Below are 26,378 nucleotides of genomic sequence, written 5' to 3'. Positions count from 1 at the left end.
TTAGTTAGTATCTCCTTCTGTTGAACAAGACCAAATGTTTTAAAGCTTTGGGTATTCTATTGTCAATTTGTCATGTTAAAAAAAAAAAAGATAGCTGTTTTCTAGGTGTTTGTATTTTACATACTTCTGTTTTATATTAATCAATGTAACTGCCTTTTCCTTAGGTGTTGATCTCCAAGTTTGTACTTCTAAAAATCCAACATGCTGTACCAGAAAGATGGAAGAAAGGTATCAGACTGCAGCAAAGCAGGATATACAACAAGTGCTTCAAACATCAAGTGCTGCATTAAAATTTTTAATATCTCGTAATGCAGCTGCTTTTCAAGGTAAAGCTTTCTGCTTTTTGTTTCCAAATTTGTTCATACTTTTCTTGATTTTCATCTTTGATTATTTAAAGGTTATTAATTTTTAGCTTTTTCCTCTGGTTTTATGCTTTCAAATAAGGAGTATTAAGTCATACAGGTGATTAGAAACTGATTGCTTTCAGAATTTGTGGCTTCCAAAAATTGTATATGAGAAAAAGTAAGACATCATTCTAGTAAGATGCTTTGATTTTAATTGTAAACCTGTAACTTGACCTTCCTCTTTAACTTCTTTAATTAGGGCCATACTAAAATGCAAAATTAATGGCTGGAGTGCTACAAAAGAGAGATATATACTATTTCCACCCCTATATTCTTTGTCTTTTTCTAGTAAAATACATTCTTGGGTAGTTTATTTTTAAGATTTTGAGATTCTTTTTTAAGATCTAGTTTTGCAGACTTTTGAGTTTCTAAATTTAATTGATAAAAAAAAATTGCAGGTTGAGCAATAGTTGTTTTAATAAACAACAGGTCGTTACACCTGATAAATAATAGTTATTTGGACTGCTGGTGGGGTTTTATTTTTGCAATTACTCTTCATACACTATTAATTTTGTTTTGATTTAATTAGGCAGAAGTTAATGCAGAAATTGGTTAAAGAGCTGAGAAGATGGAAAATAGTAGAGATACGAGGTTCTATATGATAGAAAGAGATATAGAATTCACATGTGTTGAGGAAAACGCTCTGAAGTCTTGTCATTTGTCTGTTAATATGTGCCGATTAACCTTTAGGAGCACTTGATTGGAAGGGATAGTGTAACTTAATACAGGCTTGGGAAGTTGTCCTTCTGTCAGCTCTCATGTCTTTAACCTGTGATGCTGAAATAATTAGCAGAATGGGGTCCTGATATGCAAAGTTGACTTTGGAGTCCTAAAGCCTTCCCTTTTTTTAAATTTAGACTGTCTAATGCAAAAAACAAGCTGGAGTTATGAGTTGCTCTCCACCTTTTGGGAGTTTTGCCATTTAGCCTGCCTAATGCAGCTATCAAAGGGTGTTACAATCAGGGGATCATTGGTAAAATGTACAAAGAAATCTTTCCATCTCTCTTCTGCCTTTGTTCTCCCATTCGTCTTCTGTGTATTATCTTTTTCTTGGTATCAGAAGAGTTAACGTAGAGTTTTGTACATATTATAATGTGATAAATTTGGTCTGCTGTCTTTGGGCCATCATTTGCATTTAAACAAATACTTTTCAAAACATATACTTAAAAGCTAAATCCCTTTTATATACCTTATACACTTCACATATTTTCGAAGTACATGCTTTAGTCTTTAGTATTTTTGTCTTTATTTTCTTTTTATGTGAAGAAGTATAACAGAGAGAATGTTGCATGGATTCTGGTATTATTTAAATTTAAAACCTTGTTTAACCCTGAAGTGTAATTATTTGTGGAAGAACATGCTATTGAGCACACCACTAATTTTTGAAGAATTGCAATCATTGCTAACTAAAAGCTAAATTATTGTAGATTCAGAAAAAACAATAAGATGCTGATTTCAGCTTGGAATTCTTGGAACATAGTGAGATACTATATCTGATCTGAATTCAGTTTTGACCCTGTTTTGAGCAGGACTTTGGGCTGGAGACCTCCTTAAGGTCCTTTCCAATCTGAATGACAGGATGCCTATCTCACCGCCAAATGTTTAGCATTGAGCTGGGCAGCTACTGGTCAGACATCTCAGGAGTCACCCAGAAAATGTGAAGGGGATTGTTGGGGTGTGTAGAGAAGAGAGCAGATGTCATGGGTTTTGTCACTGCTGTTACCTTACATCTTCTCAAAATATGTTGAGGTTGGCCTTAAAGGGGTGGACTAGATCCCAGCAGGACAAATAGCAGAACAAATAGCTAATGTTTTGTCTTAGCTTCTCACATATTCAGTAGAGAGAAGTAGGCAGTTAAAATAAGTGATCTGTATCTGACTCTGGAGGTCTTCAGAGGTGTGTTTTCATTCAGCATTAAACACAGTCTAGAGGTCATGAGACTTCAGGGTGTCTAACGACCAGGGACTTTATGGTGACAGTGAAATGAGGTGAAATGAGGCAGCTGTCGGCCCATCTATTACCTTGCTATGTGTGTGCATGTGCGTATGAGAGGAAATTCATCTATATATATTGACATACCTTCATCACCTTCTAATATGTGTGAAAATTCCTTGGTTGTGTATTGTGGTAAGTGCTGCCTCCTGACAGTAGCTATTGGCAATTTTCAAATGTTGCAAAAAATTCCAGGTCCCTTAGGACATGTCAAGCTGCCTGGTGCAAATTGCTTCACTTGTGTGCTGGGTACTGTTACAGTCTTTTCCTTTTGTTTTGGAGTGTTTCATAATGTGTGTTTCTTTTTAGTTGTGTATCTATTTCTTTTTAATAGCTTTGAGGAATGGTAAGGGAACAGAAGGATGGGTGACAGTGAAGTTTAATAAAATATTAATCTGGTAAGTAGGAGATAGATTGTGGAGAGCGAGAAAGTCACTTTCAAGACAGTCACTTTAATAGGATAACATTCTTGCACATTTCTGATTTTTTAGCATTTCTTATCTTAGTATTTGAGGAAGACATTGTTGCTGCTGTACAGGGATTGCTGTAACATCTCCATTCTGGTAACCATAAACCCAAATCCTTTTTAAACCTTACATTTAGATGCTGTAGATGCCTCTCAGTATGTGCACACTCATTTTGTACAGTTCTTAGATGGTACTCAAAGTTCACACTGACCTTTGTCTATACCTGTAATCAAAAGATTAACAAGTGCCACCAGGGTTACAGTGTAGTCACATTGCAGTGACAGTTTCTGTGTAGAGAAAAAAAGAAATCCCTACAATTTCTAAAATTTGGAGAGGAATTGAATAGGGATCTAAGAATCTGGTGATCTGCCTTAGGGTGAAGTGCTGTGTGTCACTTAACTATTTTTCTGCAAGAGAGCTCTTAACCCTTTAAAATGTGGCCACACATGACATAGAACAAGTTAACAGCTTTTCTGGTTGAAAGGGAAATTTGGAGATAAGAATTTAGTTATGGAGCCCAAATCAAATGGACTTTTGTGTTACTATATTTGGCAACTCTAGTACTGTAGCGTAGTTTTTATAAATATGACAGCATCAATAATTTCTGAGTTGGGTTGCCTGTCATTGAAACAGTGGACTTGGTAAGTGTGCGTCTGTATGCAATAGGTAATAAACTACACTCTTCAACTGAGCATTACCTGAAACTTCCTGCTGTGTAGGAAAAATTTAATGCCTTTGCCATGTAAGTTCTGAAGTATATTGAATCAGGCTTTCTTGATGCAGTTTCATGTTTTTCTGTGAAATTATTGCTACACAGTAGATCAATTTCCATTTTATCCTAGAGCAGAATTAAATGAAGTCAAATTATTGCCCCATATTGTTTGAGATCACAGTACAATTATTACATTTAAAGAGGATAAAGTTTTAGTCAGTAGCTAAAGTAAATTGTGTGAACTAGAAAATGTGTTGAAATCTTCTGAGCTGCTTTTTCTGGTAAGCCATAAGAAATAATGGCATTTCTGTTCATCTTTGTGAAATTAAATGTGCCCTGGCACTGATACAGTTGCTTTCCATTTGCGAAATTTTCTGAAGAATGATTTGAAGATTGGCTGCTGTATCTCTCCTGGTTTCAAATGATATATTGCCCTTCAGATCATTTGCAATATGAACTGCTTTGATGTTCCAACATCTTTCTCACTCCCATAATCCTTTGTATTTTAAGTGTGATATAAATAACCCTAAATCTAAATACTGGTGAATTCCAACTTCTTCTAATTAAATGAAACTTAAGGATTCTGTTAAAAGACAAAAATGTGGACAGGTTGAGAGACTCCATTTGTCACTCTTTTATACTGAGGGATGAGGGTCTCAAAAATATCTGTGGTTCACCAGAGTTATATTCCTCTTTCTTGGTTGCTCTGCAGCCCTTCCTCGCAGCTATGATCATGCTACCCTCTGGACTGAGGAAGCAGGGAATTTTAAGAACACAGAAGAATCATTATACCCAGTCATCGGTCTAAGCTGTTAAACAGACTTTATTAACTCCAGAAATCACCTATTCATATGGTATTTTGAGTCCTTTATAATAAAAAAGCGGGATAAACATTACACTAATATAAGTTAGATTTGGATCCAGTATGTCTGTATATACATAAAACACAGCATTAAGGGACTGCTGGAAGTGCAGAAATCTGGAGATTTAGATTAATACGTAAAATCTCATTATTAGTCCTGAGTTTTATTGCGGTATCGCAAGCAAGTCTTTTATCATTCCAAAGGGATTTGGTTCTACTCTATCTCATTCTTATCTTGAGATACTTATTTGCCTATATGTGTGCTGTGCCTGTAGGCACTCCTGGGGTGTATATCTATCTATGTATCTATTTATGCATAGGGATTTAATGGGCTTATGTAACAGTTTTCATCCCATCAGTCTTTTCTTAAATAGTTCTTTTCAAGTGTGCACTTGTGCTTCTGGATTCTAGTCTCAGCCTGTTCATTTATCATCAATTACTTCTCCTAGTTACAATAATGTCTGAGTTACAATTATGCTGATGTTGATGTACTGTTCAGTCTCATACTCGGTGAGTACTAAGATTTTTTTTTTTTTCCATATTTTTGCTAGTACCCAGTTAAGTACTGTTTTGGTTTATGTTTCTGTAACACAGTAATCAGTATAGACATGCTAATTTAGATTTTTTTATGCTTTATGAAGTTCTTAGGCATTTGAAAAAAGAAGTGAAGTACAAATTTAAAGCATCATTCCCTTGGGAGCAGTGGCCATAGAAAATTTGCATTTTCATGGATGCCTGCTTCCTGCTTATTCTGAGAACTTTGGGAAGCTAATAGCTGACAAAATGCAGGAGTTAGCAAGACTGAACTCTAGCAGAGAGGGTAATATAAAGTTGATGGTTTTGAATGAATGTTTGGTATTATTTCAAAGGTAGACTTGCCCGCAGCCTTTTAGATTTCCAAGATTTTCAAATACACATGGATGTTTTCTTACTATTTTTATTCTGTGTTAAGAAAAAGAAAAAGCCCCAAAAAGCTAGCAAGTCATATCTTGTTGAAAGACAGAACTCACAATGGAGACAAGTATGATAAAATTATTGTTCGCTGGGAACAAATGCAAAGTGCTCCCTTTAGCTGGGGAGGAACAGTGGAAGACTTAATAGTATGGGGGCTATCTTGTAATGGATTTGTTCTGTAGGAGAAATTTTGGGAATACTGATAGATCAAAGGACAACAAAAGTCAGCAGTTTCATACTACTGTCAGACAGGCAACTATTTTAAGATCCTTAAACAGAAAGACAGCGGAGGTCTATGAATTGGAACTTCAGTTTTGCATTGGTAGACCTGAGGACGTTGTTCCGTTTTGGGTTGTGTACTTGAAAGACAGGGACCAATTGGAAAGAAGAGAGGAAAAATACGCTCTGAAATCTACATAGAGAAAAAACTACACATAAGAAAGGGCTTATCTGTACTTGTTAATAGTAGATAAACCCCAGTGGTGTTGTACTGCACCAAAGAAAGCATAGGCTCAATATTAGGAAATATTTTCCGATGACAACATTAAGATGCATTTGGTTAAAAATTTTGAGGATTCTATGTCTTAGAAACAAGCTGCACAAGAAAACAGTTTCCAAGAATTATGTTGTAAATAAGATTAATTCTGCTTGGAGGCCAGGGGTTAGAGTGGACTGCTCGAGAGACTTTTATTTGCCTTAGGACAGGTTTAAAATGTGATTTACAAAGAAAAGCAAAGTGATTTGAATGTTTTAACTAGTCTTAGGATTAATCTGTGGGTGTTATGTTCTAGCAAAAAGGGTTTGTTCATTAATCTCTCTCCAAGAAGATTACACAGTTCTTTACTATAACATAATGGCATGGATTGCTTCAGTCATAAAGACTCTTGCAGAATGAGTTTAAATTTAGAATACTATATATCAGTATTAAAAGAAAACGATTTTTTTTATAACTTGGTACTTTTTTTTTCATTATTTGTCCTACTGTTGAACTATTGTGTATAGAACTAATAGATCTGTACACGGTCACTTCAACAGATACTTATGCTATTATGAACTACATATTCTACATGGCAAATTCCAATAATTGTGCAGTTTTACACATTTTTAAACTTTTGGGTTTTTTTCAAATTCCATCTCAGTGAACATGACAAACTGCTTAGAAGTGGAATCATGTACTGTATTTCAAAGGCTTTGTGAGAGATAAAACCAGTTTGCTTTCCCAGCACAAGTAGACCTAACATTACCTGGTCTTACATGGAATTTTTAAAGATAGGTATGTTTACATCTAGACTGGATTAATCTGATTGTATTTTAAGTGACGTCTTAAATTGGAAAACCATCATGTCAACACAGCAAAAAGGAATAATGAGGGAGGGTAAAATTGCATCAATTTGGAATTCATCAAACATTAAAATACAGTATTACAAAATTTAGAAAACCAAGCACTGACTGTTCCTGTAAAAAATATACCTGTACTTGAAGTAGATGAAGTATAGTAAAGAGAGAATTAAGCCAGGTAATATGCAAAAAAGTACTATACTGTACACATAAACCTGGGAGGAGAATTTTGCTCCTGTGGAGGCAAAAACCCAGGGTTATCACTGAAGACCTCAGGAATTGCCAAATGTCCCTGGAAACCTGTAGTTAGACAACTGAGCCAAGCCCAGTGTCACCACTGACTGTAATGACAGCTTGGATACTTAGCTAAATTTCATTCATTTAGATACCTACACTGTTGTGTGTCTGAAGCTTTGCCCCAGTGAGTCTATTCTACAGACCAAAATAAAAGCCCTCAGAAGTCCCCTACTCTCTGGAACCTTACAGCCACCCTATCTGACAGTGAAAGGGTGTGAGTAAAGTTTGGGAGCAAAAGTGGGTTATTGAGCAGTAAGCTCACTCAGCCTGTCAGCTGCTTGGAGGTGATTGCTTTTATCCTGATGTAAATGAAAGCTGGATTACTACTTGGGAGCTTCCCTCCTACTGGAGAGGTAGAAATGTGCAAGAAGGTTCTGTAAACATATTGTCAAATCTACTGCTCATGCTTTTGCTTATCATGTGGCAGCTTGCTTACATGCAGAATAAGAAGTGAGTATCTACTTTTCTTTCTCTTCTTCTTGAATTAAGCAGAAGGGTATGTGTATCATGTAATGAAGTAGGTGAGAGTGATTTTAACAGTGGTAATGAAGTGAACTTATTCATATAAAACAGGTCATGAGCAAGTGTAAGTAGCTGTACTTTGATTCTTAAAAGAGCTATTGATACAAGTAATACCCATTTTTAATAAAGCTACAAATTTCATCTTGCATTAAAAGCTTGAACTTAGGTTTGTGCAGACTCAAGGAGTGCCATGATAGAGATCTGCTGATCTCAAGTTTTGGAAGAAAACATTTTGTCTTAACTATTTCAGTGCATTTGAAATGCATATGCATTGCAGGTCACAATACAGCATGCTACAGTTCTGCTGTAGATCAGCTGCGTAGCCATTCAGTACTTGTACAGTAGCCATTCATGTAAGGGTTTTTGATAGTGTCTAAAAATACAGCAAAATTTACCAAGGAGAGTTGGCTGTTTTCTGGGTTATTTATTTTGCAGTGTGTAACTCTTCCTGGTTCCAGCTGTCTTTGTCTGGATACCTACTTAATACCCACTGTGACAGAAGCAAAGTGAAAAATTAGCCCTGTACTTTGGTGGTTAGGGTACTCGTGTGCCACGAAGCAAGGGTACTGCTCCAGTGAGTATTTTTAATTATTTGTATAATTTATAAATATAGTCTGCATTTACAGGCCTGAATCACTTCAGAACAAGTGTTTTTCAAGAAATGTAGGAGCTCTGGGCTGGATATACTTCCAGTGTCCAGATCTCATCTATTTTATTGCCCTTTTCAGTGAATCCTCTAAGGTCACTAGACTTTTAAAAAAAGGAATTTTTTGCTAATTGGGAGACAATTAACTAAAGAACAAAGAGATATGTATGTAAATTCCAGTGGACATTTTCCTCCATTGCTACCACTGTGATAGCCATGGGCTGGCTGCTTGTGAAAAGGAACTTGTGCAAAGTATAGCCAAGATGTTCTGCAGGGCCAGGCTTGCTATGTGGCTGGAAAATTTCTTTGAAATCAAGTTAATGTGTTATTTTTAAACTGAAGTATACCAGTCTTTGTTCCCTACTTGTGTAAAACACATTATGGTATGTAAATATATTTGTTTATTGTTAGGCATCTGAAAATAATTAAGTATTGGAAGTATTCCTTGTTCTTTATGTTGTGCCTGTGAGTCTTTTGAGTTTTGTAAGATAGGATAATGTAATTATAATTTACAAGGTTTGTAGATGTACAGAGAAGGACTAGAAATTTGAAGTTATAGAACGGCTTTCCTTTGTGTTTCCATTATGTCATAACAGTTTCAAACTGAGATAGTTTGCAAACTGATTTTCTTTGTTTTGCCTAACACAATTTTAATGTCATTTTAAACAAATTGCTGATAATATAAAATGCCTGATTATCACAATGGGTAGTTTTTTTCACTACCGATCTGTTACTTAAAAGTTGCAATCCAGAATCCTATAAGCAAAATGAGGCCTAGTTCAACCATATTAAAATTCTGGGTACATTTTAATTTGATTTTGGCTGTGTGACCATGTTACACTGAAGCTATTACCTGGCTCAGTGGTCCCACAGACAATTTCCCTTTCTCATTCTGATTTTATTGTAAATGATTGTCAGCATAGTACAGGAAACTGCAAATTCAATTTTGATCAGTCCCATGAGAGACTTGATTCTTCATAACTTACTCTGGTTGTTTTGAAAATAAATTGAAATAGCCATCTAATTTAAAGGTTTCTTTCAGTGTAGAGGATTAAAATCTGTAATTTGTTTTATGTAAGGTCTTTTTCTTTATTGTGTTATTAGACAGAAGCTAATATTTAAGGGAATTTCATAGTGGTTACTCTCATGGGAAAGATTTGATTCTTCATTTAATATTTCCATTTTATATTTAATGGTTTAGTAAGCTGGCTTTTTTTCCCCTTTCTTTTATACCTGGGGATCATAAACCTGCTCTTTTCTTTTAAAGACAGTATTTTTTGAGTACTTATTATAATTTAGGATTTAACTTCCACTCATTGCACTTAGTCCTTACTGTGAGGCAGGTTAGTGACCCTTTTGGTTTAAAAAACTTTGATTTTGTTTCCTCTTTTGGTGCTGTTACTGTGGTACAAACTAGCCCAGAACATGGAAGTTGAAATAGTGAGAAGTTAGAAGGGGCACCATGAAGGGAAGAAAAGGTAACTGCCAAAGACCAAAATGGTTTAATGATGCAGTTCATTGTGACCCTCCCAGAGCCAAAGATGTTAACACTAGATTATTGGAATGAGATCCAGAGTTTGATTCAGGTGCAAAACAGGCATCTATCTAGTGCTGTTTTAGCTGTTACAGGGTATCCTTTCTGTCCTCCAGGTCTTATGCTACAGCAAGGTGCTGATCCCGCAGAGATAACCCACAGATACCCTGCTAAACCTTGAGAAAAGCAAATGACACTGTGTTCTGGGCAAAAGATTTAAGTTCACTCTTGTAGAATGTAGAAGTCAACAATACGGTGTCTATGTGTGAGGGAGGCATTTACTCCCATCATGTTCAAGAGGAAATGAGATCAAGTATGTCTGTTTTAAATGGAGTAAACTCCAATGGTTGCTCCTTTTTGTTTACATGAACTGTATATAAGATACATGTATATTCTGAAAGTAAGGAGCTAAGTTGTGTTGAAGCCCTAGACAACACCGCTTCTACAGAAGAGTCACTGCAGTCTAGGGAAAGAAGATTTTAAAAATTGCAATTCAAATTGCCACTTTTCAGGAACATCCCAGTTTTTGAGTTAAGATGCAGAACAGACAAGGTAGCAGGGTGAACAAAAATCATGATCATCAGTTTGTTCTTGCTTCTAACTGCAGGTTTGTTTCACTACCTGAAGTAGTTTTTTGATACTTGGCTTCCCTCCCAGCAGTTGCTACGGTTCCTAATGCAACTGGAACAGAAGCACGCTGTCAGAAAGATTTGGTAAGATGCACAAAGGTGCAAGCTTTTTCCATATTTTCTTAAAACTCAGCACCTCTTATAAAACCAATCAAGAACACTAATACTGACAAAAATAATTTAAAAATATCCATGTCAAATAAAGCTCTTCAGAAAATACCTGAGCATTAGCATATGTCTGTGCACTGAGTGGATTAAAGAAACCAAATAATTAATAAATCCTAAAAAGTCAATCTTTAGACAAATAATAAGAGGACATTAAGCACAAAGAGAAGGGGAAAAAAGGTGTGTCTTTTTAATTTCTTCATTTCTCTAGAAGTTTACAATTTCAGTTCCCTCACCTGCCCAGTGTGTAATAACTAAACCCAACAGTCCTTTATTGAGAAGATCACAACCTAAAGTGATGGTAAGTATCAGAAAGGAAGGTGAAAATCAAAGGCAGTATTAAGAATTAATCAACTGCTTTTCACAAAAAATCCAGAAAGTCTCTTTTCTGCTTCTCAAATGAGGACACTACTCTCCTTATGTAACCTAAAGAAAAAAAGTTTGGATTTTATTTAGGAGACTATGACTCCTCTCTTCTCTGCATTATCTAGCTTTAAATTTCAGTGAAACACAGTACAGTTAGAAGCTGAAGCTGTAGTAGAAGGAGCACTGCCCTAACTTGGCTCGTTTACATGAAAGTAACTTCTGTGACACTGAAAGAAGTCCAGCCTTGGCATCTTCTCACTGTTGGTGTTGAGAATTCAGAACAAGTGGTAGTTTTTAACTTATCACACCTGAAAATGTAAAACCTCATACAGTGTGAGAACAGCATTGCAGCATTTTCCTGAAAACTTAAAAACATGAAAATTCTGAAGACCAAGAAAGCTCTCTTTAATGTTCTTGGAAAATGAAACAAGAAAAATAATCTGAAGAGAGCACGTTGAGTTAAATTCAAAGTTTAAATTATTTCTCAAAAAACCCTTCTAACTTCTGTTCTTAATATAGGAAAAAGTGATATTGGTTACTTGACTCAAAGCTTTAGAGTGTGGACAGTTTCTGGGGAAAATTTTGCTGGTTTGTTCTACAGCTCTATTTTCCTATTTTTTTTTCCTTTACTATTTAACCTTCAGAAGTTGACACTATTTAATATTTATTGACCTCTTTAATATGGAGATGCAGTGTTAGTAGCATTCTTTTACTGTCCCTTGTGTCCACATTGACAGAGTAAATACTTGGCATATGAACCTGATGAGCCACTAAGTGAATCTACAGTGGGGAGTGCATCTTCTAGGCCGTGACTCAGCTGGTTGCGATGCATTTCCAATATCTAGGCATAAGCAATATCTAGACCAGTGCTTCCCCATCTGGCTAATATGCATGGGCTAGATGGACCCAGGTAAGAAATAAGCCATAGGTTTTAATAGTCAAGGTGATTAGCAAGTGCAACAGGCTGTTTGGGGATGATAGAGTATCAACCCCAGCTCAAGTTCTTGAGTTCAGATTTAGCATCCATCAGCTTTTGAAGCTGCACTGTAATCAAATGCCAGCCACTGCAGTGTTTTGTAAAGAATTATTTTGCAGCCACAAGGTGTGTTATAGCAGTCAGATCTACTATCCTGTTCCAGTCTTTAAAATGGTGAGTGGGAATGTAGGAAAGCATTCATCATAGTACTGGCACTGGAATGATTCTTTGAAATATGTATAGTGTCAATTTAATCAGAAAACTGAATGCAGTCTACCTGACACACTTCCCCCCATGTTTCTTCCTCATGCAGAAATTTAAGGGAAGACCACTAAAGTTACTAAATCTCTCCATGGAGCTTTGCTTCTAAGTGGGATTTAGCATTTTATGTCTATCACAAAGTTGTTTTAATTTTCTTATTTAGACAAAAGTCTAAATATCACATCAAGTGTTTATGGTTGATTTGGGTACTCTTCACATGCTTTATACATTTTTGAGGACCTTAGGATCTATGTGTTTTTGTATCCCATATGAATACTTCTGGATGGTTTGGGTGAGGACTATCAAGTCACGTTACCTATTCAGGTGCTGAAGTCACTTATTTCTTTCAACATCACAGACTTGTGAACACCACTGACATTATTGCTCTGTGCAGTCAGTTTTTATATAGTTATTCATTATGGCTTTTTTTAAAAAGCTATAATGGCCAAAATGTCTTCATTTTATATCACACTCTTCTCCATGATTCATACTGTCTAACTGAATTTGTCTCGGGCTTTTAAGAAAGTAGTAAAACCTGAGATCCATTGATGGGACTTCAAACTGTCAAATTTTAAAACAAAACAGGACTTTAAAGATTTTATCACAGCTTTTATTACTTGCTCACAGATGGAGAAAGGTTGTGCATGACAACTACTGTATTTTTTACAAAACTGAGATATTTTGAGCATCTTGACATCTTCTAACACTGCTGTTTTATCGTGAAGAAACAATTTCTGCCTGTTCCTGTCCCGAGTCATCTTCCCTTTATCAAATGAAATCTGTAGCACTGTAAAGGGAAAAAATTATATTGGAAGTAAGCTTCCATGATTTATTATTGATAAATGAGTCTTTAGCTTATGTTAGTAATATTTTGCCTCCATTCTTTATCAGGCTAAAACTTAACATTCCTTATTAAGTGAAACCACGTTATTTTTACTGTGATTGTCTAGTGAATATTATTTTGAGAAGTTGTTTGGGTTTGCTTTCAACTGTCTTTTTTGATTCATGATTCTGTTGCTATAGTAAGTATATAGGATTGAGAACATTCCTAGCTGAAGGAAATAAACAAATGGTAGGAAGAAAAAATAGGACTTGTATAAGTTATCATTAAAATTCTAATTTTTACTGGATTTTATTATATAAAATAAGTTAAGCAGAAGTTTGTAGATGGAGATAATTTCTCTTAAGATCTGTATTGAGTGGATAAACTTTCAACTATGTTTTTTTAACTTATAAAAAGTTATTATCCTTATCTAGAAATCCTAGTCTTATCTGTGTAGTAAGGTCACCAGAGTTATAAGAACAGTATAGTAATACCTAGCCTACTTTAGATGTAAGAAAATTAATCTAAAGAGAAAATTCTTGTACTCCACGCTGTCTCAAATAAGTTATACTTCAGGAATTTTTCTTTGAAAGAGTCTTTTACTGTTGTCCGCTCCCAGATTTATTCCAACACCAGTATCTAGTTGCCCTTTGAACATCAAGGCCCGTTCTAATCTGCTTGTAGTTATTATCCTTCACTAGTTATGCCTCGGATGACCTCTGAGAAATGCATTAAATGAAAGCATTTTTACTTATGATTTATATTTTTCTCTGTCACTTCGATGAGTTTTCAAAAATTAAATGTAGCAACTGCTTACAAGTATTTACTTTGTGAGAGCACAATAGCTGGAGTCTTTCCTCATACTTTAATTAGGCTTCTTTTTCTCCAAAACTTTGTGCTCGTTTCCCTCTCTTCCTATTCAGAGAGGGAAAAGGTGTCTACCTAGAAGTGGACGGTAGGGGGACTTGGACTCTGTTGTCCTTTATACTTATGTACATTTAAACAGCCGGTGGATTCAAAACATAGAATGCTTCAAAGACTGACAGGACACCCTTGTTCTGTGTCTCCATAGCAGAGCCTAAACCTCTAGTTCTTTCTGCCTTTATTTTGGAGTTTTTGCTGATAATGCTAGAGATAGATTTCTACGTGCTCTCCTTCCCATCTTCAGAATTTTACCTCCCAGGGCAGAGGGTGGCTGGCTGACCTTTCACAGGACTAGGGAGAGTTACTTGCTTTCACATGCCTTGTTAATCGCAAGGAGAAGCTCAGATTTAAATAAAATAATTTGAGATTTAGAAAAGTGTTTGGGTTGTTGTTTGGTGTTTTAGATCAATATTTATGTATGTATGTATACTTTAATAATCTAGTTGCTTTTCCTTTGAGTGGTGTGTACAGAGAGTTAAACCACCTTTGTTGGAGTTTAATACATCTTAAAGAAAACCATCAACACTTTATGTGTTAGATATTTTAACAACATGGACATCCAGATCTACTCTGTTGCTGCTTTTTTTTTTTTCTATCTGTGTACAGCACAGATATCATATACTACCTTGCCTGAGGAGACCACGGACAACTGGCTTGGCTAAGGACAACGCCAGGGCCTAAAATACAGAGGAGCTTGAACAATGAGCTAAAAAGTGATTGAAAAGGTTGTTGTGAAGCTGGAGGGAGAAATGTGTTCTTCAGGGAAGAATTTTAAACTTTATTCCCAAATATTGTGCTAGGAAACTAGCATATCTAAATTCAGGTGAATGCTGCAGTATGTGTACAGACCTTTGTTTTAGTAATTTTCCTTTGTGTCTATGCATAAATTGTGATTTTTTTTTTTTTTTTTTTTTTTTTTTCCTTTAAAAGAGATTGTGCTCCAATTGGATCTTTGGACCAATTTCAGAAAATCTATTGCAGAAATAAACCCCATTATTTTGCCAAGGAAACACAGGTGCTAGTCACTCTCATGTTAGAATCCCCTGATAATGCCTTTGATAGATACACCAAATTCCTCATCACAATAAATGTGGAGAAGCAAAAGCATATTCCGTCATAGATAACAGGTCATAGCCAGCTCATAGAGCAGGAAGGGTCCTGGTTCTTCTGTAATGTACTTTTCCTTCCTTATATCAAATTTTAACTTGCATGCATCATTCTCTTGCTCATACATGTACTTTTCCAGTCTGATTTATCTGATGTTCCTTCCTTATGCTCGTAACTTTCTTTCTTTATCTATTTTTAGTGGTGTTTTTTGTTGTTGTTGTTGTTGTTGTTGTTGTTGTTGTTGTTTTGTGTTGTTTTGTTTTGTTTTTTAGTTAGTTATTTTCATTTGAGATTAAAATCAGTAGTTTGGTTTCCTAAGCACAAACATTAATACAATATTCAGTGACCTGAAACATCTTGCCTGGCCTTAGGGGTTCTTCTGGAGAACCACAGGTCTCTTGTGAATCCTGTTCTACATCTTCCTATCACAGATACTCTGGGGCGCCTTCTGTTGCGTTGTATGGTTTTTCAAGTTGCTTTTGTATGGTTGTATGATTATTCAAGTTGTTTTAAAGTAGATTTTATTGATATTAGCATTGACAGCAGTTGAACTGCTGGACAGTAGCATTTTTAACACTGCTGTTTAGGAATTAGCTGAATGCAATGATACTGGGAGAATAAACATTTTTTTACTCAGGAGGCATAAAAAGTTTAGTATATATTTATAGTTTACTGGGATGCATGCAGAAATCTGGCTTTCCAAGGAGGAACAAAGTACATAATACAGTTGTATCCTCTTAGGGTCTTTACTGAAGTTATACAGTTATTTTACCCTGTAAAGCTTTCAGCAGCCCCATAATGACTAAAAAATATCTTGATTCCTCCAAAGAGAGAATTGATGTCTGTGGTGGAATTACACAGATAGGCTAAGGCTAATGTCTAGTCATATCTTTTTTTAAATTTTCCTTTTTCTATTTCAGATATTGTTGCTCATTAGAATACCTAGCAGCCAGATTCAGATCCTGTTGGGGGAATGTTGGAGAGTGCTTTGATGTGCATCGAGACTTGAAGCATTCATTCTGTTTGATCTGCTGTATGTAGAGGTAGAATCACTTGCTCCCTCTTTTCAGTGGCAGCTGGGGCTGTTGCTGAGGGAGCTGGGGATATTTAGCTTGGAGAAAAGAAGGCTCGGGAGTGACCTTACTGCTCTCTACAACTACTTGGGAGGAGATTGTAGCAAGGTGGGGATCAGCCTTTTTTCCCAGGCAACCAGCAGCTGGACAAGAGGAAATGGCCTCAAGCTGTATCTGGGGAGATTCAGATTGAACATCAAGAGGAATTCATCAGATGGAATTTCTTAACTGAAAGGATTGTTAAATGTTGGAATGGGCTGCTCAGGGACTTAGTAGAGTTACCATCCCTGGAGATATTCAAGAAATGACTGGACCTGTGGTCTTGTTCACAAGGTTGTGGTCAGTCAGAAGCTGGACTCGATTTCAGAGGTCTTTTCCAACCTAATGGATTCTTTGATTCTTTCAATGTTTAGTGTTAAGGTAGCAGAAACTCAAAATAACCTGAAAGCATTCAGTATTTCAATGTACTTTTTTTGTAACTAGACACCATTTGTTTCATGGTTTAGATTCTTCTAAATCTATGGTTCTAAATCTATGATTCTTCTAAATCTTATGGTAACTACAGCCTTTCCCAAAAAGGCTTAGAAGTCAAAAGAAACAGCATTTTCTTAGGTGTCTCTGAAACCCTTTAAAAAAACAGAGCTCTCTTTTTAGAGAGTGCGAGTATTTCAGTCAAAACTAACTTGATCAAACATAACAGATGACAGAGATTTTAACTGCACTTTCAGAAGACAGCTTTGTTGATAATGTGAAACCTAAGCAATTAGTTTGCTTTCCAGACTTCTCAGCTGTTATTCACAAGGAAAGTATTGTGAGAAATTCTACTCTTGCCTTTGACCCTTTCCTTCACACTTATAAATACATGAAAGTGAAAACCAATGTTCTCTCTTCTTCATAAGTTTTTCACTTAAAGCTCTCTTAAGAATAACCATGAAGGATTGCATGTAATGATTTATAAATATAGTTACTCTAATACTTCTCTTTCAAGAAGAATAAAGAAAACCATTGTGGTTACATTTACTTCAAAAGTTAAAATTCTTTGTGTTGAATGTCTGCAGTATCAGTCTGAAGGAAAGTAGTTTAAAAAAATGGTTTCTAGCTAAAGAGTTTTCTATACTGTAGCTCAGAACCTACAAGCACAGTAATTCAATTTCCAATTTTTGTTGTCTTTTCTGGTACAGTAAAAGCGGGAGGTTTTGCAACTTATGTCCTTTTTGTCTTTTTTTTACAGTTCTTAAAGAAGGCGTAGGTGTTTTTCCCAGCCTCCCATACATACATTGAATCGTGAAGACCTTGAAGTCCAGAATTTATATTTTTCACCTGAGAGGTGGCAAGTGAGATTAGTTTCTTAGCATGGTGATTTGGCATTAAGTTACTCGAGACAGCTGAGTGGTGGAGTCACTGAGGTAATCAGTTCATCTGTTGAGGATCTGCTGAAAGAGTTTGCCAAGATACAGCATCTGAATTTGCCATTGGAAGGTGCCTATTTTTTACTGTTGTTTACTCATACTTAGTAATGATAAGTTTTAGGAATTCTGTTGAAAGTTCTGTCCTAAATTGGGCTGTTTAGCCCTCAGTGTAGGCTGTGGAGAGAAAGAGCGGTGAGGTGCACTAGTCCTGACTCCTGCAGGTATTTTTCTCCATTAACAAGAGTAAAGGCCTAGAGCCGTGACACTCCTTGCTGTCTGTACTTCAGTGGAGTGCATTTGAGCAGCTCAATTAAATCCACAAGGACACCAAAACCCATCTTTCTTCCACGTAATTTGGACAACTAAATTAGGAGCCTAGCTTTCTTGAGTTCTTCTGCAGTCAACAGTGAGAGAAAGGTACTTGCAGAGGAAAATTAGCCTACTTCTTCATCTCCCACCTCAGTGCCTCAGTTGCTCCTTGAAGTTAGACAACAGCAATTGAGGTATCAAGTCACATCAATTTCAGTAGGATTTGGGTCGCTATTATGAATATGAGTATTAAAAAGCACATTCATTGTCTTTAAGTATTTTATTTTCTAACATCCATGTTTAAACTCCTTGTGCAAATAGATGTTCAGCAGATTCAGTTAAGAATCTGCTTCTCTCTGTTGGATTTGTGGGATTTCCTTATTTAATGTAAGTTCCTGAATTAAAGTCAGTATGAGATTTTAAAGCATGGCCTTTATTTTCATGTTCCATACTTCTTTACCTTTTAAGTATCTGTAGTACTGGAAGGATAAAATTTCTTCCAAGGCTTGTGAACCAGCTGTATATTGGAGATCACTTCAGTTTCATTGATTTGTATCAGAAACATTTATGCCAAAGAAAAGTATTCTGTTCAAACAGAATGGGATACCTTTGTCTGGCAGTTTCTCAGTTAAGTCCCAGTTTTCATCATGGGCATTTCTAAAGTGCTTTCTTATTTTTTTCTTTATTTTTTTTTTAGCATCAGTATGAACTTTAGGTTATTCATGTTCCTTCCTTGCTGACATTTTGGTGGTATGTGCTCTTTGTAGTAAGTAGCCCAACCACTTTTGTGGCTTCTTAGTGAAGTACAGTGGGAAACTAACACTGGATAATTTTTCCTGCTGTATTATGTTTGAGTTGGATACTTTCCCTGATCTGCTTCATGGAGCAGCTGCACAAACAGTCGTGTGTCTGTCTGGTACTGCAGCCGGAGACTTGTGAAACCATAGCCTAAGTCGTGGTGCTTTAGAGCTACTTCGAGTGCTTATAATTAAAAGGCAGCTATGATTACATCTCTGCCATAACCTTTGTTTTTGTAGTCTTTCTTATTAGAGTAGGTACTCACATTCATCCCAATGTGGCTATTAACCCCATCTGTTTTACTGTAAATCAAATGGGCTACTTTAAGTTCAGGGAAGGGAAGCAGTAGGGCAGTCTTGTAACTTCCAGTGCTTTGTATAACTAATGCTAAATTGTGTTATTTAATTAAAAAGTTGACATAGTTTGTCTGTAGTATAGTATAATTCCTGTTGATTATTTATAATCAAATGAATGCATCGGAACTGTATTCTACTTCATACAGATTTTTTGCAGGAGTTCTGTCCACTGCAGACTAAGAATATAGTGGTGTTTAATTAATACACAGACTTCTTTCAAGATAATTGACAGAAACAATTCTAGTATAAAGTGGGACAACTACACAGATTAGATCTATAAGTCACTGTAGAATTTCTGAATTGAACTCTGAAATTCAGCAGAACTTAATCTGGCAATAAATGTTAAAGTGGGAATAAATGTTAAGGTGCATTGAAGTTACAGTGATGGAAGATTTAATAATATTTAATTTAAAATATTTCTTCTATGCTGTAAAGTTGCATCCATCTGAAGAAAATACAGTTTTGAAGTTTAGCATCTGTCTCAGCTTAAAATAGAAATGTGGTTTATCCAAAATACTCATATTTAAGGTAATAATAATTCAGAAGACAGTTATGAATCAAAAGATGAAGGAATATATTTCCTTACTCTTGTATCTGACCAGCAAAATCTCAGAAGTGAGAATTAATCTATAAGTAATATTTATTTAGAAATTAGCTCAAATAGCATCAATTCTTTCTCTTTTTTACATTTTTTTTTCTCAAGTCTTTCCCATCCAACTCCTGCTTCACATATACTCTAGACATTTTCTGGGGACTTTTGGGCAGAATGAGCTTGGAACTGATCCATGTTAAGTATATTCACTTTTTGCATTACGATCTGAAAGAGTTATTGTATTTTCATTTTATTATTGAATAAGCACGTATATGTTGTTCTTAGTCAAATAGGACTACCTCTCAGCAGATATGTAATATTCCTTAGTCATGTGGCACTCTGCTGGGTTTTAGTGTGATTATTTTCAAAAGATTGTGTTTCCTATCAATGAGGAGTGTGAAATGTCTTTTTTTCTTTCTGGGGAGCAAGTATTGCAAAAATGTAGTGCAGAGATTTTAGAAGTGAAGGAAGAAAAGAGGCAAATGTTTGTATTGACCGGGGTCACAAACATTACTTTTGATCCAGATGTGGTAGATCCTTCTGGAAGTCTTGTCCTAACCAAGCCTAATCTGCTTGCAGATGCATCAGCTCTCAGCAATTTGCAACCAAAATGTAGCAAAGGAATAAAATGGGAAATCAGCAAGCTTTTGAACAAAAGGAAGCCTAATTCACCTAGCAAGCGTAGATGTAGACTTATGTGGGAGAGGTGGAACTCACACTTGTTCACGTACGGTCTCAGAGATGGGATGTCACACCACAGCCATGCTTTCAGCAACTAGTTACTCTCACTCAGGGTGACAATACTAAGATCTTTGGCTTATATTTGTATTTCCTAGCTTTAATTTGAGCTGTATCTGTGCTGATAAATAGCACATTGCCTGGGAGGAAGATTGAAACTACTATTCATTCCTGTTGCCCGAGCATTAGTGTTTTCTCAGATAGTGTTTGTCTTGTGTCATGTTGTGCTTGCTAAAGTGTTCATCACACAGATGCCATTTCCCTAAATGCCATTTAGATGGTGGTACATTTGGCTGTATTTATCCTGCGTGGACCTCACACATTATTATCATGACACATTATGTTCCTTTATATGCTATGGAAAGGTGCCAAAACAGACTGTGACACTTTTGAACTGATATGAAAAAAGAAATGAAAATTAGGTGCTGATGGCGTAAGGTTCATCAGTTACTTGATGGGCCAAACCTATGCTTCAAAGGTGGCACAGACCACCCGAGGCCGACCTGATCTCCAGTATGTCTCTCTTATTGGTACAGAGTCTGAAGTGGCTTTGGTTTTCATTTAGGCATTCAACGCCAATTTAATATGAGGTCATCTCTGAGTTTTTTTGTATCTGAACATGCTGAGCTTTATGAAGAGATTCCAAAGTATATAAAAAGTGGAAGATTGAGTGATATTAGTACATTTTTCATGTCTATCATATATAAGAGCTTTCTGATTCTCTGCAGAGGTCTATACTTGAGATATCAGCTGAAGAGGAAAAAGTATCTTGCTATGAATATAATTTTCTTAGAATGCTTGTACACTATGGTGATGAGTATGATAGGTAGAGCACATGACATATTTCTTTTTTTCTTGCTGCATTTTGTGGCTGATGTATTTTAAAGTATTCCCTTAAATATTTTTGTGTTAGGTCAGAAAAATCTGGTATTGTGCAATTACTGCATGTTTTACTTTTCCACTTGCTTACCATCACACCTGAGCAGATGCATTCTGTTGTTTACATCTCTTAAAGTTTTTTTTCCCCTAGTCAGTTAGCTGACCTTTAGTAATGCACATTAAAAATGTGGAATCCAGAATATTAACCTTAGTTGTCTGTGTAGTGTGGAAATTCACTTATACTGCAGAAATTGATTTTAGACCTGTCCTTCAAATCACAAATTATTCTTAAAATAGTTAAAAATATACAGAATCTCTTCTTGTTGTTTTAAAATTTCATGGAGTAAAATACATATCTAGCAAATGAATGAATATAAGAAAGAAAGCAACAGTAAAAAACATTATGTGATGGATTAAGTGTAGTAAGCTTATTTCCATTTTCTGTTGTAACACCTGCAGGTTTTAATTCAGCTGCAGTTTTAATGTACAGGTTCTGGACTGCGAATTGGTAAGGACAGATGTGCTTAAATGAGGTCAAGCCTGCAAGACTGAGGTATTCCTCTTGTGCCCACTACTGTTTCTACAGAAATCCACATCTTTTAAGACACATGACACTATTTCCTGTGTCAGCTTGGGTGTCTTGCTCCACTGCAGTATTAATACATAACTCTGTGATGTGTGGCTGGTTTGTACTTTCTGATCACCAGGGGTAGGTTTGGGGGAATCATCATCACTCTCATTAGCTGCATGTGAAAAAAACTATATTATTCTTCCACAGATCTGTTCATATAATTCCTTATTTGTAGTTTTTGACAGTCCCTGTACATACTATTACAAAATATCTCACTAATATGTATCAGTAGGTCATCTAGTCAAATATTATGTTTTTACATCTATATTGAGTTTAATAAGTAACATTTAACTAAAACTATTTTCCAGAGAGGTATCTAAATTTGTTTTGAAGCTGTAAGAAGAAAGATATGGAACCATTGTTTTCTTTGATAATTTGATACAGTAGGTAATCACACTGCAAGTGAACATCTTTTCTGTTAAAAAGCCCTTTAATATCCAGCATTTTCTCCATATGAATGCAATTATAGCATTCTCAATAATTGTTTCACTGAGCTAATCAACCCACTAAGTATTTTACAGTAAAACATTTTGCCTAATTGTGAAATAGTTTCATTGATGGAAATTATGTATCAATTATGTATACAAATCACCACAGCACTGTATACAGAGGTTAAATTTTCTCCATACTTCTTCTGCATTCTTAATAAGACATATTTGTATTGGGATTTTTCCTGAACCTTCCCATGTTATTTGTTACCATATCTTATACTGCAGCTTTTTCTTCCTTGATTAGCCAAGTGTTATGAGGGGTGACTGACACTTCTTCCTCCACAGTGTCATCTGTGGTGTTATTGAAAACTTAAAGCTTTCACCTGCTGCTCAGTGGAGCTTTTGGAGAACATGTACGAAGCAATACCGGTAGTGTACAGATAATGTTACTCTACTCTGATCCTGAAAATATACAAAGTGATGCTGACACTAATAAAAAGTTAAAGATGGAAAGTTGAAAACTCAACCCAGCTAAGTTACATACAAATGAAATTATCATAAGTCCAGTAAACTGCCTTTTTTATTTTTTTCCTCTGTAACCGAGAAGCATTAAACCCCCTGAAAACACAGAGAATCTCAGGGTTTAGGAAAGACTTGGTTGTTAGCCTTGTGCATTCAGGATGGATACTAGATGGAATGACAGGATGATAATCCTTTCAGTGCTAATCAGAGCAATATTTCCCATCGTCCCTTCCTGACATGAGAAATTAAATTCTCTTGCAATCCAGTCATCTTCCAGTGCCAAGAGAATGAAGAGAATTTCCTCATTTTTTCCCAGCATTTCCAACATCTTGGAAAAAGAATTAGCAGAAAAATGGGGCTTTATTTTCTTAGTATATTCTTTATTTTCTTAGTATATATGACGAAAAGAGGAAGGCCTCCATGTCCCACATCATCCCAGGTGAAGAGAGGAACACAGGGCATCTTCAAGACTTCTTAAACTGAAAATATGGAACAACAGATTCTGGCATCTCTGGTATAGAAAAGAAATTTTGGTGTCCATGTTCATGGAATGTTCAGCAAAGGTGTTAGCTGAGAGGTATAGAAATACTGTTGGGTTTTTACTTTTCATGTGAGGAGTATGCAAATGAGGGAGAAGTCAAGCCAGAAGTCAAGAATTTCAAAATATGGACAAATACGGAGTGCAAGGAAAGGCTGCCCTTCTGAGAGGCTACAGAGGCAGTTGAACAAGTTTAAGATAGATATGGGTTCAAGTCTGTAGGCAAAGCAAGCTTAGATCACTGCAGGCTTAGATCGCTTGGAGTTCCGTGTGGACATGTGCTTTCACTCAGAATCATTCCTCCTGGTCAGGTAACTTGTTAGGTTAAACATAGTGGCCTTACTTGTTCAGTCCAGGGAGAGAAGTAGAATGGGCTCTTAGGGCTAAGGTAACATGACTATTCCTTGTTCTGAGGTTGGAGTAATCAAACAGGATGTTAGAGACGTCTTGAAATGACAGGAGAAATAGATGTTTATGACAAATGACGGTGGGTGACAGAAATTGCAAGTAAGAAATGGCTGGATTTCTTAGGTAGTTATGGGAGTAAGCAGGAGTTATGGGAGAAATGGCTGAATGTCACAGGTAATGGGAAGGGAGCATTAAAGATCATTAGAGGAGCAGAGTCTTGCCAGGCTGGCAGTACATACCAGTTGCAACTACTTGATAATGGTATCACATGTTCCAAATTTGAATACGAATGTGGCAAAACAGACACCAAAGAGGAAAAGCTACAGATGGGTTGTGTGAGAGGAGATTGGGTGGAGACAGGTTGACCCAAGAGCGTGAAAAGGAGAGCACAGGAATGACAGAAGGGATAAGATGCTGTTCAAACTGTGTTGTGGATGGCGGCCAAGGGCACTTGTCAGGTCACAGCAGACAGGGCAGGACAGTAGACTAAACCCCTTGTCCTGACCATACCATAAGTCAAACTTTTATGTCACAAAGGATTGGATCAGGGAAGCATCCTGTGTTTAATCATAATTTCTCATAGATCTTTCTTAATAGTTGCAGTCTATTTTTTGATAATTTACTTCTGCAAATTTAGCACACTGACTTCCAGTGTATTCAATGACTGAAAGATATCTGCCTCTGTGAACAATTATGCATCTATTGGTCTTGCATGGTAATGCCCAAACCACTCCCTATTACAAGTTTTTCTCCAAAGAATGTATTCTATCTGCATCTGATATATTTGTCTAATTCCTATTTGTTTGCACTTTGTTTTACTGAAATGAAAGCATAGCCTTTGCCCTTAACTATTGCTCATCTTCCTTTTAACAGTGTGAATAAAAGGCACTTATTCATACATCATAATAAATTAAGAAGCCTTTCTTTTGTAAGGGCATATTAATGTCATCTATTTATTAATTTACAAAGCTATTCTAATTCCTTTGGGAAAATATGATCTTTTATTTTCATTACAGTCTTGCTAAATCCCTTTATCTTCTGACAGCTTAAATCTCGAAGGAGAATGTTGTATAAACAGAGTCATATTTGCCTTTTAAACATTCTCATGGTCATTTCCTCCTGGCGTTTTGATACTCTGTATTTTGTTTGTCATATGCAAGATGATTTAGGAACAATTTGAATCACAAGCTAATTGGTATCTCTGGTAACACAGTTGTTTGGGTTTTTTTTAAGCCTGTATGTGGGTTTTTAAAATTTATTCTAAATTTTTGTATTATTTATAGTAACCTAAATGTTTGTACCTCAGGAGTCCTATTACCACACACACAAAAAAGAGTTTTGTAAGGATGATATCTTAAATTGTGTATGCATGCGTTTTCCTGTGCATCACTGGAGAGAATTCTTGAAGTATTCATAACCATAGACTATTTATCTTTACAGAGGTTAATGAACACTAGTTAACAAGTGAAAAAAAAAAAGTCATTTGGCTTTTTTTTCTTTCTTCTGAAATACTACATATGTTAAAAGTGACTGTTGCTTGGCTGTCCGTGGAGATTCAGTTCATTTTTCATTTAACAGAAATCTCAGAGAATAATGATTAAAGTCATATAGCTAATAATTATTAAAGTCATTCAAGAGGGAAAAATAATCTAATGTTACACAGGGTATATATGTATGTATGTGCAAGAAGGTCTTAGACTTGGGTACTCATATATCCTGTCTGTATGTATTTTGTTGACTTTGACTGCACAGGGTTGGCAGTTGATAAAGTTTTCTTGCTATCATACGCACAAATCCCAAGTCTTTACCTTGGATCTTGCCTTTAAGATAGACTCGTCTATCTTAAAGCAGATTTCTGTTTTCGGTTCTGTTCAGCCCGTAATGATTAAACCAAGTGTGTGTTAGCACAAAATTTTATTTCTTTGGGATATTTTTTCTTGAGATGATGGTCTAGTTTACACAGTCAAAAAAAGCAGTGCTTGAACTGATAGAAGAATGGCAGTTGGGACTTAACTTGTTACCTCAAAATTCAAAAAAGTTTTCCCTATCTTTTTATAGGTTAATAGGCATTAGAAAAGATACTCTGCGTGTTGCTATATAACAGAACATAGAACTGGTGTTGCATGTTAATAAAAATATGCTTAATGAAGCGTGAGAAGTTACAGTTATTACAATATTTTCCAATTGCTGTGAGAATGAATCTAGACTTAGCGGATTTCTGAAAGTCATGATAGTGTGCCCAAATAGCATTTAAGATGACAGAGAAGTCGTGTAGCTTTCCAGAAAACATTGCAGAGAAATGAGGATGGTGTGAAGGTGGCAGATTGTAGTTGTAAATAATTCAAAATTTGATTAAAAATATGAGGATTTTCAGATGTTGAATCAGAAGAAAGGAGAACTTTGTTTTCCTTTTAATCAAGAAGAGTTTGAAGAGCTGCAACGAAATCAGTCCAGAACTGCAAACTGTTGTTGATTTTTCTGTTCACACTTGTCTTCTGTTGGAAATCCACTGCAGTAGTTTTCAGTGATTTACAGGATACTCCTGTTCCATAAAACTGGCTGCAATTCCCAATCAATGAAAGTGTGATCAAGTACTAATATATATTCTAGAACTGCATTAAAAAAAATTACTATGTGACAAGCAGTTTTCCATACCTTTGTACCGACTCAAGTACCGTGATTTTTCTAAGAAGTCTAAAACTGAAAGTCTGTTAG

At 35.9% G+C, this 26,378-nt stretch overlaps 1 protein-coding gene across 1 annotated transcript in view; it reads left to right on the top strand.

Annotated features, from left to right (window-relative positions):
* GPC5 (glypican 5) overlaps positions 1-26,378 on the top strand; it is a gene marked incomplete at its 3' end in the record, with an annotated part of 589,849 nt that overhangs the window by 8,182 nt on the left and 555,289 nt on the right. The window contains exon 2 of the mRNA XM_083855586.1: positions 165-326. Within this exon, the coding sequence (XP_083711712.1) occupies positions 165-326 (162 nt within the window). The remainder of the gene's footprint in view (positions 1-164; positions 327-26,378) is intronic.

The sequence above is a fragment of the Zosterops lateralis genome (genome assembly GCF_965231275.1).
Source record: "Zosterops lateralis genome assembly, chromosome: 2".
NCBI lineage: Eukaryota > Metazoa > Chordata > Aves > Passeriformes > Zosteropidae > Zosterops > Zosterops lateralis.
Note: the sequence above shows the minus strand (reverse complement) of the source record. Positions and strands in the feature narration are given on the sequence as shown.